The sequence below is a fragment of the Alosa sapidissima genome, chromosome 24 (genome assembly GCF_018492685.1).
Source record: "Alosa sapidissima isolate fAloSap1 chromosome 24, fAloSap1.pri, whole genome shotgun sequence".
Lineage (NCBI taxonomy): Eukaryota > Metazoa > Chordata > Actinopteri > Clupeiformes > Clupeidae > Alosa > Alosa sapidissima.
Window position 1 is genome coordinate 28,645,397 of NC_055980.1, and position 14,980 is coordinate 28,660,376.

Sequence of the window (14,980 nt, forward strand, 5' to 3'; positions counted from 1 at the left end):
TGTCGTTCCCTCCCTATCTCTCCTTCATCTCTCTCCCTCTGTCCTTCATCCCTCTCTCCCTATCTCTCCTTCATCTCTCTCCCTCTGTCCTTCATCCCTCTCTCTCTCCTTCCTTCTCTCCCTCTGTCCTTCATCCCTCTCTCTCTCCTTCCTTCTCTCCCTCCCTCCTTCATCCCTCTCTCTCTCCTTCCTTCTCTCCCTCCTTCATCCCTCTCTCTGTCCTTCATCCCTCTCTCTCTCCTTCATCCCTCTCTCTCTCCTTCCTTCTCTCCCTCCTTCATCCCTCTCTCTCCTTCCTTCTCTCCCTCCTTCATCCCTCTCTCTCTCCTTCCTTCTCTCCCTCTGTCCTTCATCCCTCTCTCTCTCCTTCCTTCTCTCCCTCCTTCATCCCTCTCTCTCTCCTTCATCCCTCTCTCTCTCCTTCCTTCTCTCCCTCCTTCATCCCTCTCTCTCTCCTTCCTTCTCTCCCTCTGTCCTTCATCCCTCTCTCTCTCCTTCCTTCTCTCCCTCCTTCATCCCTCTCTCTCTCCTTCCTTCTCTCCCTCCTTCATCCCTCTCTCTCTCCTTCCTTCTCTCCCTCTTTGGCTGCTTTTCTGCACCCGTTTGCACTCTTTCACACAGACATGTTGTGCATTTCTCTCTTTCACCTGTTCTCTTTATCACTCTCTCTCTCCCTCTCTCATTCTTCTTTCTATCTCCTTGTCATCTGTCTCTCCCTCCTTCTTTCAATTTATTGTATTTTATTTCTCCCTTATTCTCATTTTCTCCCTCTGGCACACACACACACACACACATACTACACACACACACACACACACACACACACATACACACACACACACATACTACACACACACACACACACACACACACATACACACACACACACACACACACATACACACACATACTACACACACACACACACACACACATACACACACACACACACACACACATACACACACATACTACACACACACACACACACACACACACTCTCACACACACACACACACACACACACACACACAGCAACTGGTACCCAAGGACAGCGCACCCTCTTTCTCACACCGGCTGCTGCTCTGCACACGTGCATATGAGTGTGTGTGTGTGTGTGTGTGTGTGTGTGTGTGTGTGGGGGGGGGGGGGGGGGGGCGAGATGGGAGGGGAGGGGGACGAGACGAGAGGACAGGAGGAGAAGAACAGGAGCGACTGAGCAGAGGAGAGGAGAGAGGAGAGAGGAGAGGAGAGAGTGTACTGGAGTGCTGAAGACGATGGAGCACAGCCACATCGTGCCGCCGCTGCCGTCCAACGGGAGCTCCAGGGGAGAGGGGCGCTCGGCGTTGCACGATGCCCAGGATGCCCACGCGTGCCCTCTCGCCCCGCTGCCCCTCGTCTACTACAGCAGCCTGCTCTGCCTCGGACTGCCCGGTAAGGGGCCACGCTGCACACACACACACACCCTGCACACACACACACACCCCGCACACACCACACACGGGCACACACACCGCACACACACACCCACACACACACCGCACACACACACACACACCGCACGCTCGGGGGGCTGTTTGGAAGGGTGTCTGTATGTGTGTGTACCTGTGTGTGTGTACCTGTGTGTGTGTGTACATGTGTGTGTGTGTACCTGTGTGTGTGTGTGTGTGTGTGTGTGTCTGTGTGTGTGTACCTGTGTGTGTGTGTGTGTGTGTGTCTGGAACTGTGTGCATCACATGCTTCTCAGGACGTATGTGAGTGTCTGTGTTTGTCAGTGCCTGTGTGTCTGCATGCTTGTGTGTCTGTGTGTGTGTGTGTGTGTGTAAAAGAAATTGTGTGGGTAGTGTGCAAGGATGTCTGTCTGTAAGTCTGTATATGAGAGTGTGTGTATGTGTCTCTCTCTGTCTGTGTGTGTGTGTGTGCATGTGTGTAAGAGAAATTGTGTGGGCAGTGTGCAAGGATGTCTGTCTGTAAGTCTATATATGTGTGAATGTATGTGTGTGTGTGAGAGTGTGTGAATGTGTGTGTGTATATGAGAGTGTGTGAATGTGTGTACTGTATGTTCACACTTGTTCTTGTGCATGTTGCGAGTGTGTGTGTGTCTGTGTCTGTGTGTGTGTGTGTGTGTGTGTGTGTGTGTGTGTGTGTGTGTGTGTTTGTTTGTGTGTGTGAATGCCTTTTACCAAATGACACACTGTTGATATCATATATTGACCTTGCAGCATTCTACTTGTGCCTGTGTATTTATGTGTGTGTGTGTGTGTGTGTGTGTGTGTGTGTGTGTGTGTGTGTGTGTTTCAAATGAACAATCCTTCCAGCTCTAGATCTATAGGGTCTATTAATTGGAGGTGTGAAATTCATTTCTTAAGGAAAGAAAGATTAAGCTTTTCAAGTGCAAGGTAGGTCACAGAGGCAGAGAGGAGCTGTGTGCGTGTGTGTGTGTGTGTGTGTGTGTGGCGTGCGCTGATGTGCGTTGAATGCCAGATGGGTGTGAACAGTTCGGGTCATTTGGGTTCACAATCACAACAGAACCACTAAAGATCTAACAGAATCAGATCACCACAGAACTGTGCGTGTGTGTGTGTGTGTGTGTGTGTGTGTGTGAGAGAGAGTGAGAAAGTGCGTACCTGACTGATATGCTGTGTGTGTGTCTGAGAAGAGACCATGAGAGAGGGAGAAGTATGTGTGTGTGCACACTCACTGATTAATATCCCTGAACAGACACACACACACACACACACACACACACACACACACACACACACACACACACAGCATGGCTAAGCATGGCACTGTGTGTGAGTGTGTGTGTATGTATGTATGTGCACATGGTGTGTGTGTGTGTGTGTTTGTTTGTGTGCAAGTAAACATGTTTAGCAGAAGAAAACTAAATCAAGAACAATACAGAAAACATACACCAGACAAACAACACACACACACACACACACACACACACACACACACACACACACACACAAACACACACACACAAACAAAATGCTTTAACCAATTCCCACCTTTTAATGAACTTCAAATGTTCAACTTTGCACAGACATGTCAGGCACACCCCCCTGCCCTTTCTCACACACACACACACACTCGGTCTCCCTCTCTGTCTCTTTCTCTCACACACACACTCTGTCTCCCTCTCTGTCTCTTTCTCTCACACACACACTTTCTCTCTCTCTTTCTCTCGCTTTCTCTCTCTCACACACACGCTCGCACATATAAATATTCACACATTATCAACTCATCACACCAAGCTGCCAAAGCACTCACACACACACAGACACACACACATACTCACACACACATACTCACACACACACACACACACACACACACACACACACACACACACATACTGTGTACACACACACACACACAGGAGAGGGAAAATGGTATGACGACCCAGCTGTTTTTTGATTGTTGAAGGTTTGACAGGTTTGACATCTATGTATGTTTAACTCTGAGACTGTGTGTGTGAGTGTGTATGTGTGTGTGTGTGTGTGTGTGCATCCTCCTTACAAACATCTGGGACACCAGATGACCACAAGTTGCTCATTCCAAACATCACACACTTGAGTGTAGAGTGAGTCAGTTATAATGACACTTTGATAATTACATATGTGTGTGTGTGTGTGTGTGTTCCTTTTTGTTTCGTTTTTGTTGTGTACTACCTACCTACTGTTCTCTCTCTCTCTCTCTCTCTCTGTCCTCTCTATGTCACACACACACACACACACACACTTTTGCACTCTCGTTCAATCCTTAGTGTAAACTGCGCCTTTCTCTGCCCTTCTCCGCCCATAAACGCAATTTACGAACGTCCACAACTGAATGGCAGCGCCTACATACAAGCGCAGTTGAATGAAGTTAACTGATGACAACATTAAAAAGTATCAAACGTTTAGCGATCATGAAATAATACCATACATGATAAGATGTCAACAAGCAGGGAGATAATAAAGATCAGTAGTTCTACTCAAACTACTTGTGCACGTAGGCTATGGAAGATTGGTCAAATCTAGCAAGTAGGAAAGTTTAAGTGAATGACGTGAAAGTGAAAGTAAGACATTCGGAAGGCCAACGAAAGTTAAGGTTGCTTTTGATAGTACAAAGACTTACAAAACTGGTGCTCTAAATAGCGATTCTGTTGTCTTTGAAAGGTTCTCTTATTGACGCATTGAACTGCAATTTGGATTAACACCTGCTTTTACAAGGCGGATGTATTTAGGCGCAGAATAGACGTGCGCTTTCAGGAGCAGTCTTTGTACATACCGCGGAATACATAACTAGGCGCTCTTTACTCTTCCCCTCCCATCTTTTTACGCTAAACTCCCACTTTCCCCTGGATCCTCCCATGAATGCATATGCATGACATGACAATCGCAATCTGCCACTTTCAGCTCCCGCGACAGGCAGTTTGCGTTTTTACATCATTGCGGCCTGTTTGTACAAACCTCGCAATCATTTTACATGCATGTTGCGAAACAAATACGCCTGAAGTGGGCGCAAAAGCGTTAGTACATCTGGCCCTCAGTATCTGACTCCCGTTGCCATCAGATTAATTTTCTTTCTAATCTCTCCATCACTCCTCTGGCTGAGAGGAGAGAGAGAGGAGAGAGAGATGGAGAGAGAGAGAGATGGAGAGAGAGATGGAGAGAGAGAGGAGAGAGATGGAGAGAGATGGAGAGAGAGAGAGAGGAGAGAGAGATGAGAGAGAGATGGAGAGAGAGATGGAGAGAGAGGAAAGAATACACACACACACACACACACACACGCACACACACTTCCAGATGTTGGATGTCTCTCATCGAGGGGAGGTTGCTTTACTAAAGCAGCTGTAAAACAGCTTTAGGCTATTTGTGAAATATTGTGCTGAATCACGCCCATCATGCACATTTCACATATACAGGTGTGTGTGTGTGTGTGACTGTGTGTGTGTGTGTGAATACGTGTACATACATATACTGAATCTATATGCGCCCCCCACTGAAACTCGTACACACACTCACCACTTGTGCTATGAAACCTCTGAATCACTTTGAAATGCTCTGAAAATTATTTTGTGCAATTCCTCTGAAACGTTTCACACACACCCACTACTTGTGCTATATTGTAGCCTAATATCCTAATATTACATTTTTTAGTGGGGGAAAAAAAACACCATTTTCAGTGGGAGAGAAAGATGCGATCTTCAGTGGGGGACAGATAATTATCAATGTGGAGGAGAGAGAGGTGATTTTCTGTGAGAGACTGTTTTCAGTGGTGAAGAGAGAGATAACGTCAGTGCATATGGAAGTTTGTTCATTCTAACCGGAAGGTGAATACCCCTCTATTTTCCAACGAACAACGCACAACGAGCTGCACGAACAATGCACTGGCAGAGGCAGAGCCCACCTTACTGGATATTCTCTGGCACTATGGAAGACGCACTTACGCTAAGGAGTCTGCTGGCTTCACCGGAGTTGACCCAATAATTGACGCCGTCTGTCAACAATTCGGTTGTAAGTGAAACGGGGATAGACACGGAGGTAAGGGACCTCTTTCGACCCCGAGGACGATCAGAGATTCCTATAAGACATTCTGTGGGAGGATCCAGTTCCAGGTTCATCCCCCCAGTAGCCACGCCAGCAAACGCTAACGCTACACTCCAGTTCCAGGACAGACATTAACGCTCCACCCCAGACGCTAACGCTACACCCCAGTTCCAGGCCAGACGTTAGCGCTACAGGCCAGATGCTAACGCTACATCCCAGTTCCAGACGCTAACGCTACACCCTAGTTCCAGGCCAGACGTTAGCGCTACAGGGCAGACGCTAACACTACATTCCAGTTCCAGACGCTAACGCTATACCCCAGTTCCAGGCCAGACGTTAGCGCTACAGGCCAGACGCTAACACTACATTCCAGTTCCAGACGCTAACGCTACACCCCAGTTCCAGACGTTAGCGCTACACTCCAGTTCCAAACGTTAGTGCTCCAACCCAGTTCCAGGCCAGATGCTTTAGCTCTTGGAGCGCAAAGGGTAACACAAGGTAAGGGGATTTCGCTCTACCTAAACTGTTTACCAGATCTTCTATTGCTACTAAATCTATGTTTCATGGCCAATATCCTATTAGAAATTATCTGGCTCTACCGTTAGCCGTGTACCGTAAGTTAGACAACTTAGCCTATCTGTTCTTCAAGCTTATCAAATAATTACATCAACCATTTTTTATCTTTAGATAAAATGTTGAATGATTATGTGCAACAGGGTTGAAATGACAGTTATGAACTTCTTCAAAATGTGATATGCCTCTTTTTTATTTATGTTTTAAAGCTGTTAGAGCTGCCACCTTGTGAGTTGATTGAGCAACTGCGTAGCTAACGTTAGAGTTCCTTTTAGGGCATCCTGTTTGACACCTTAAACAAAAATGCTAATGTTACTACACTGAAGGTGGGTGCACATGCAATGGTGTGAGCGATATTTTTATGTTTAATGATTCATGGTTGTTTACATGGCAGTTAGTGATAGGTGTTAACTAACAAGCAGTGGTGACGTTCTTTGGATAGTAACTTTATTATAGTATGCTTTTGACCACGTAACATTACATGCTACTTAACGTTAGCTAAACATGCACTTGCTGGCTTGCTTGGTCTTTATAGCTAGCATCTATTCTACACATTCTCTGCTAGTATTTAGATCGGAAACTCTATACTCTCCAATACACAGACTGTATGCAGTTGCTCAACCAACTTTGATGTTTTATATGTACTGCATTTAAAATGTTTTATCTTCTTTCATGGGCTGGTGGCGTTTCATATTACATGTATAACCCACTGTAACTGTTAAGTGGTATATTTCCAGCTAAAGTAAATAAATGATCTTAATTCTTAAAAAGTAAAAGCAAACAAATGTTGTGAATGTAATTTATTGAACTCATAGACAGTCAAAGAAACCGCACTGACTATAAAATGGCGTTCGATTGTCTATCTGCATGCTGTAGAATGTTTGCGGACAGCCATTTAGAAGGTTCATTTGTGGGTTTAGAATGTTAGCAGAGAATGCCTATTAAGAATGCTTACTTAGAATGCATGTCCGCTTAATGTCCGTTCGGTATTGTAAATGCCTTTTCCCGCTATACAATCGCATGTTTGATCATTTAAATGTATTTTGTATTCTTAAAAAGAGACATACAGAGAACATCGCTGCTACACTGGAGACTTTGCAGTTGCCCAACCAACGTTGATGTTTTGTGTTACTTCATTTTTACACCAGCATAAAGAGCTCTCAACCAGTCCTGTGTTAAGAGTCCCATACGTCCTGCATCACTGACAAGACCTGTAACATATGCATGCCACAAAGTGACACTTGTCCATGTTTTTTTTTTGTCTTTTTACATGGTTGGGTGTGAACACGTTTTCCTTTTTTCAGAGCAAGATCCTCCAACCCGCCATTTCACCGAAGGTACAAATGGTTAGCACGCGGACCTTCTCAATTAGTTTTGAGAGTGGCGTTCTACAACAAGTCACTCCAGAGGCGTTTCGTTCGGTCCTGTCTTTCAGCCCCACGGTTGTCACAGCTGACACTATTGATAAACTCTTCACAATATCATGGTCTGAATCATGGTCTACTCTTCACAATATCATGGTCTGAATCATGGTCTACTATATCATGGTCTGAATCACGGTCTACTCTTCACAATATCATGGTCTGAATCATGGTCTACTATATCATGGTCTGAATCATGGTCTACTCTTCACAATATCATGGTCTGAATCATGGTCTACTCTTCACAATATCATGGTCTGAATCATGGTCTACTATATCATGGTCTGAATCATGGTCTACTCTTCACAATATCATGGTCTGAATCATGGTCTACTATATCATGGTCTGAATCATGGTCTACTCTTCACAATATCATGGTCTGAATCATGGTCTACTATATCATGGTCTGAATCATGGTCTACTCTTCACAATATCATGGTCTGAATCATGGTCTACTATATCATGGTCTGAATCATGGTCTACTCTTCACAATATCATGGTCTGAATCATGGTCTACAATATCATGGTCTGAATCATGGTCTACTCTTCACAATATCATGGTCTGAAACCGGGAGCAGCAGCAGAAGAGATGAAAATAAGATTGTGGCCTTCTGGAGAGATTCCATACAGGATGCAGAAGATCAGTGATCATGAAGACTGGATGTGGTGGACTGGGGGCATATTCAGTGATCATGAAGATGGATGTGGTGGACTGGGGGCATATTCAGTGATCATGAAGATGGATGTGGTGGACTGGGGGCATATTCAGTGATCATGAAGATGGATGTAGTGGACTGGGGGCATATTCAGTGATCATGAAGACTGGATGTGGTGGACTGGGGGCATATTCAGTGATCATGAAGACGGATGTGGTGGACTGGGGGCATATTCAGTGATCATGAAGACTGGATGTGGTGGACTGGGGGCATATTCAGTGATCATGAAGACGGATGTGGTGGAGATGGATGTGGTGGACTGGATGTGGTGGACTGGATGTGGTGGACTGGGGGCATATTCAGTGATCATGAAGATGGATGTGGTGGAGATGGATGTGGTGGACTGGATGTGGTGGAGATGGATGTGGTGGACTGGATGTGGTGGTCGCTGTAATCCTTTTTTCATCCTTTTAAAGTGTAATTCCAGCGAAACTTGACCCCAGGGTGTTTTTCTGCATTAAAACACATCAAATAAGCCGCGGAGACAGTATGTGTGTGTGTGTGTGTGTGTGTGTGTGTGTGTGTGTGTGTGTGTGTGGAGACAGTATATTTTCGTTGATCAACCACTACAGAGCTTGCTCCGGTATATGCTATATGCTATAGCCCAAAACAGTGGATTAGCTAAGGGCCATGAGCAAAACGCTTCCCAAATAGCAGTCTTTTCCCATTTACACACTGATTGTAACAGTTCAAAATGTTGACATGTCATGTCAAAACTGTTTTATTATAACATGGTAAGAGAACAAGGCACTTTATTCCGTTGTATGTCTGGTTTCCAATAAATGTACTAGTGACACGAAAAAATGAATCCCAAAGTTTCCATCATCCTGCAAGGGATTAATTGTAAGATGGATCTCAGTCATCGCAGAATTGTTTACATGAAAACCGTCTTCAGGAACTACTATACTGTTCAGTAGTAGATTGGTCAATATTGCATCATCACCTGTAAGACTGTCCGGGGGTTCCAAATGGTCTAGAACGCTGTTAACACCTGTGACATCTTGTCCAATGTGACTAATGACTCCTCTAAGCCACAACTGCAGTGGTGTCATGTCGTTTTCTACAGACAGTCTGTGATTATTCCACTGATTACGGAATTCCCTCACCGCTCTCTGGATACGAGGTAAGTAGATGTAATGTAGTGCAAATATGTGCAACTCTGACAACCAATCAAGAAGGTTTCGATTTTCCATAAACGTAAACAGCACAACACAACAGCAGGAAACAACACGATTCAACTCAGCCCAAATAAAGATTATTATTATTATTATTATTATTATTATTATTATTATTATAACTCAGCCCAAATAAAGCTTATTATTAATATTATTATTATTATTATTATTATAACTCAGCCCAAAGTTTTTCGATTCGCTAGTTGTGCGCACTGCGACCAACCAAAACACTTCTCCTACCTAATCCTCTCCTTCTCAACATGAAACGAGCGACCTCCACATTCTCTGTTCTGCGATCACACCGAACTCTTGATGGCAACCCGAACCTTTCTTGATCACACCGAACCTTTTCTCGCACTGAAAATGGTCTCTCTACTCACTGGAAATCGTCTCTCCCTCACTGAGAATATTTCTCTCCCTCACTGAGAATATTTCTCTCCCTTACTGAGAATATATCTCTCTTTTTCTCTCTCTCACTGAGAATATCGCTCTCTCTCTCTCTCCCTCCTTCCCTCTGTCTCTCTCCCTTTCTCCCTCTCTCCTTCCCTCTCACTCTCTCTTAATCTCTCTCTCTCTCTCATTGAAAATGGTATCTTGAGTTGTGTGTACAGTGGTGTGGAGTGTTTAAGAGGTATAGTGCAAGTAGTCAGTGTGTGTGTGGAGTGTGTACATTAAGAGGTAAAGTGCAAGTAGTCAGTGTGTGTGTGGAGTGTGTAAGAGGTAAAGTGCAAGTAGTCAGTGTGTGTGTGAGCGTTTAAGAGGTATAGTGCAAGTGGTGAGTGTAAGTGTATATGAGTTTCAGAGTGTTTCAGAGGTACAGTGAGTGTATGTGTGTAAGAATTTCAGTGGGGTGGGGATACAGATTCAGTATGTATGTACAAGTATTCCAATACTTTTGTCCAACACGGCCTCTGATTTTTTCCAGTTCCTGTGGTTCACCATCAGAGTTCCTCCTAGAGCCCCTCTCTCTCTCTCCCTCTCTCTCTCTATCCCTCTCCCCCTCTCCCTCCCCTCTCTCTCTCTCTCCCTCTCTCTCTCTATCCCTCTCCCCCTCTCCCTCCCCTCTCTCTCTCTGTAGCCAACATCCTGACGGTGGTCATTCTCTCGCAGCTGGTGCGTCGTTATCACAAGTCCTCGTATAACTACCTGCTGAATATCTCTCTCTCTCCCCCCCCCCCTCTCTCTCTCTCTCCCCCCCCCTCTCTCTCTCTCTCCCTCTCTCTCTCGCTCTCTCTCTCTCTCTGTAGCCAACATCCTGACGGTGGTCATTCTCTCTCAGCTGGTGCGTCGTCGTCACAAGTCCTCGTATAACTACCTGCTGGCGCTGGCGGTGGCTGACCTGCTGGTGCTGCTGCTCATCGTGTTCCTGGACTTCCTGCTGGAGGACTTCATCCTGGGCCGGCCGCTGCCCCCGGTGGTCAACGCGGCGCTGCAGGTGCTGGAGTTCTGGGCGCTGCACGCGTCCGTGTGGACCGCCGTGCCGCTGACCGCCGACCGCTACATCGCCGTGTGCCACCCGCTGCGCTACCACAGTGTCTCGTACCCGGCGCGCGCCCGAAGGGTCATCGCCACCGTCTACGCCACCTGCCTCCTCACCGCTGCCCCCTACTACTGGTGGCCGGAACTGTGGCACGGACCGCACCAACGCACAGAGGAGGGGTGAGAAAGTGTGTGTGCGTGTGTGTGTGAGTATGAATGTGTGTGTGTGTGTGTGTGTCTGTGTGTGTGTGAGTATGTGTGTGTGTGAGTATGTATGTGTGTGTGTGTGTGTGTGTGTGTGTGTCTGTGTGTGAGAGAGAGAGTTTGTGTGTATGTGAGTATGTGTGTGTGAGTATGTGTGTGTGTATGTGTGTGTGAGTATGTATGTGTGTGTGTGTGTATGTATGTGTGCGTGTGTGTTCTATGTGTCGGTGTGTATGTGTGTGTGTTCTATATGTTAGTGTGTGTGTGTGTGTGTGTGTTCATCATGTTGGTGTGTGTGTCCTATGTCCAAACCAAAATGTCAAAAAGAATGAAGAGTCATAGGCTATAGATTGCAAATACTCACCACAGGATCTCACTATAACGAAAATAGCCCCTCCTCCTAACACACACATACACACACACTCACACTCACAAACACAAACACAAACACACACTCACACTCACACTCACACTCACACACACACTCACACACACAAACACACACACACAAACACACACACACACAAAACCACCACCAGGCTGCATTAAGCTACATTAAATGGCCTCTGGCACAAAAAGGGCCCTTTTTTCAGATAAGAGCGACGGCCCCTCAAAATGTCTGTGCACGTCTCTGGTGTTCTATGTGTGTGTGTGTGTGTTCTAAATGTTGGTTTGTGTGTATGTGTGTGTGTGTGTGTGTGTGTGTGATTGTGTGTGTGAGAGAGAGACAGAAAGAAAGAAAGTGACAGAGTTATTTTGGAGTGCATGCTGTGATTTCAGTTGATGACTCATGTTCTCTCTGATCCTCTCTCCAGCACTCTCTCACGTTCTCTCCTGCAACTTTCTCCCTCGTGCTTTCTCTCTCTCCCTCCTGCTTTCTCTCTCTCCCTCATGCTTTCTCTCCCTCGTGCCTTCTCTCTCTCCCTCCTGCTTTCTCTCTCTCGTGCCTTCTCTCTCTCCCTCCTGCTTTCTCTTTCTCCTTCCCTTCTTTGTCACCACTTCTTTTGTGGGAGCCATTTCTCTCATAGATATTAGAAAGCTATATGTCCGTGGAGTTCTATTAGGTGGCATACATGAACGCGGTCTCCATATTGCTGGGGCCAAACACCTTACTGTCTATGGGCAACACTTGCCAGCAATCAGAGTCACCTGTCTGATTTCCAATCAGAGCCACCTGTCTGATTTCCAATCAGAGTCACCTTACTGATTTCCAATCAGAGTCACCTGTCTGATTTCCAATCAGAGTCACCTTACTGATGTCCAATCAGAGTCACCTGTCTGATTTCCAATCAGAGTCACCTGTCTGATGTCCAATCAGAGTCACCTTACTGATGTCCAATCAGAGTCACCTGTCTGATGTCCAATCAGAGGCACCTGTGTGATGTCCAATCAGAGTCACCTGTCTGATTTCTGTCTGATTTCCTTTTTTTCCACTGGCCTCCAGTGATCGTTGCCCCCATCATGATGGCATCACTATTTACGTTCTGGAGCCCAAGATGGCATCTACCTTTATAATATCTATGATTACTCTCATGCAACTTAACCGTAATTATCACAAGTTTGAAAACTCTCTCTTCCTCTGTCGCCACCTAGTGTGTGGGAGTACATGTTGGTGTGGTTTAACGCTCTCTCTCTCTCTCTCTCTCTGTCGCCCCCTAGTGTGTGGGAGTATATGTTGGTGCGATGTAACGCTCTCTCTCTGTCGCCCCCTAGTGTGCGGGAGCACGTGTTGGTGTTGGCTCACTGCGTGTCTCTGTCGCCCCCTAGTGTGCGGGAGCACGTGTTGGTGTGGGCTCACTGCGTGGCGGTCTATCTGCTGCCCTGCTCCGTCTTCCTGTCGCTCAACGCCGCCATCGTGCTCAAGCTCCGGCGCCGCAGCTGCTTCCGTCTCCGCGGCTACTCCACGGGCAAGACCACGGCCATCCTGCTGGCCATCACGTCGGTGTTCGCCGTGCTCTGGGCGCCACGCACCGCCATCATCCTCTACCACCTGTACGCGGGTCCGGCAGCGCTGACCTCCGACCCCGCGCGCGTGCGCACGCTGCACCTGCTCTCGGACCTGGCCAACATGCTGGCGCTGCTGAACACGGCGGTCAACTTCTTCCTCTACTGCTTCATCAGCCGTCGCTTCCGCCGCATGGCGGCCGGCGTGCTGCGCAGCACCTGTGGTTGCCGCGGGCGACGCCCGCCCCCCGCGCCTGTCTTCGCCGCCCACAGCAGCGTCTCCATGACGAGCAGCCCCTGGGTCTCGCCCGCCAGCTCACACTGCATCCGCATGCTGGTGCACCCGCCCGAGCGCCACAACACACACTCCGCGCGCCTCTCCAGCTAAACACACACACACACACAGCAGGGTGTGTTCATGCTCCTTTAGGGTTTAAACCCATGTTTCTAGACTGAGGTCAGGGTTATGTGATCCATGTCAATCAACTGATGAACTGAGGTACTGCAGCGATCAATAATCAAGTGATCAAGTATTAATGGCGCAGCAGGAATCAATAATCAAGTGATCAGTATTAATGGAGCTGTGGGGATCAATAATTAAGTGATCAATATTAATGGCGATGTGAGGATCAATAATCAAGTGATCAGTATTAATGTGGGAATCAATAATCAAGTGATCAATATTAATGGCGCTGTGGGAATTAATAATCAAGTGATCAATATTAATGGCGATGTGGGGATCAATAATCAAGTGATCAGTATTAATGTGGGAATCAATAATCAAGTGATCAATATTAATGGCGCTGTGGGAATTAATAATCAAGTGATCAATATTAATGGCGATGTGGGGATCAATAATCAAGTGATCAGTATTAATGTGGGAATCAATAATCAAGTGATCAATATTAATGGCGCTGTGGGAATTAATAATCAAGTGATCAATATTAATGTCGATGTGGGAATCAATAATCAAGTGATCAGTATTAATGGCGCTGTGGGAATTAATAATCAAGAGATCAATATTAATGTGGGAATCAATAAAGCTGCATTCAGCTGTAGAGTTTCATACAGACAGTCGATATGGAGATGAGGAGAAGTAGAAGGCCATAGCGGGGGAGGACTTTCTGTGAGAACGCAGGGCTGGGATTGGCTCAGAGGGGGCCCATGTGACAGGAGAGCCACCCCTAATTGGAGGAGAGCTCATTAATACAAATATATTATACAAATAAAGCTCCTCCCTTAAAGAAGGTGTAGAGTTGGTTCTCTGTATTGTGTTTATTCATTAAAGATGCTCTAAGCGATGCCACGCGTTTTTTAGACTAAAACATTTTATGCCACTTACTGTAAACATCACCTAACCAACCGCTAGCTGTCTGTGTCCTGAATACACTGTAAGAAAATGCGATTTCTGTGGACAGCCCAGGCTCCAAAAACGGCAACAAAAACAACCTGGGCAAACCTAGCCCATAAAAACATAACAAACTGTTCCAGCAAATCACAGATGAGATGCGCGTTTAGGAGAGTTTCAATTGCACGGGAGCAGCACGGGAGGGAGGCGGAGGAAGTAGCGAGCTAGCTCTCTGTTTTGTTTGAATGTCAACAGAAGTGACGTTACCCAGCATCGCTTAGAGCACCTTTAAGAAGAGACTTCAGCCACAGTCATCATGTGTTCTTATGGAGGGACACCATAAGAACACATGATGACTGTGGCTGTATGTCTCTGTGGGTTGTTGTGGTGGGGGGGTAACAATTTAAACTGGAAAACACACACTCACACACATCCTCATCTGAAAGACTCTGCAGCAAACCCTTTACCTGCTGACATCACAAGGAGGAAAGCAGACACACACACACACACAGCAAACCCTTTACCTGCTGACATCACCAGGAGGAAAGCAGACACACACACACACACAGCAAACCCT

At 46.4% G+C, this 14,980-nt stretch overlaps 1 protein-coding gene across 1 annotated transcript; it reads left to right on the forward strand.

Moving 5' to 3' along the window:
- The first annotated feature begins 1,228 nt into the window (after positions 1 to 1,228).
- On the forward strand, positions 1,229 to 14,308 carry LOC121699559 (probable G-protein coupled receptor 139). The gene is made up of 3 exons (XM_042081810.1): positions 1,229 to 1,434; positions 10,676 to 11,087; positions 12,879 to 14,308. Exons 1-3 carry the CDS (start codon positions 1,278 to 1,280, stop codon positions 13,441 to 13,443), a joined length of 1,134 nt encoding a protein of 377 aa, XP_041937744.1. The 5' UTR covers positions 1,229 to 1,277; the 3' UTR covers positions 13,444 to 14,308.
- Positions 14,309 to 14,980: the final 672 nt, after the last annotated feature.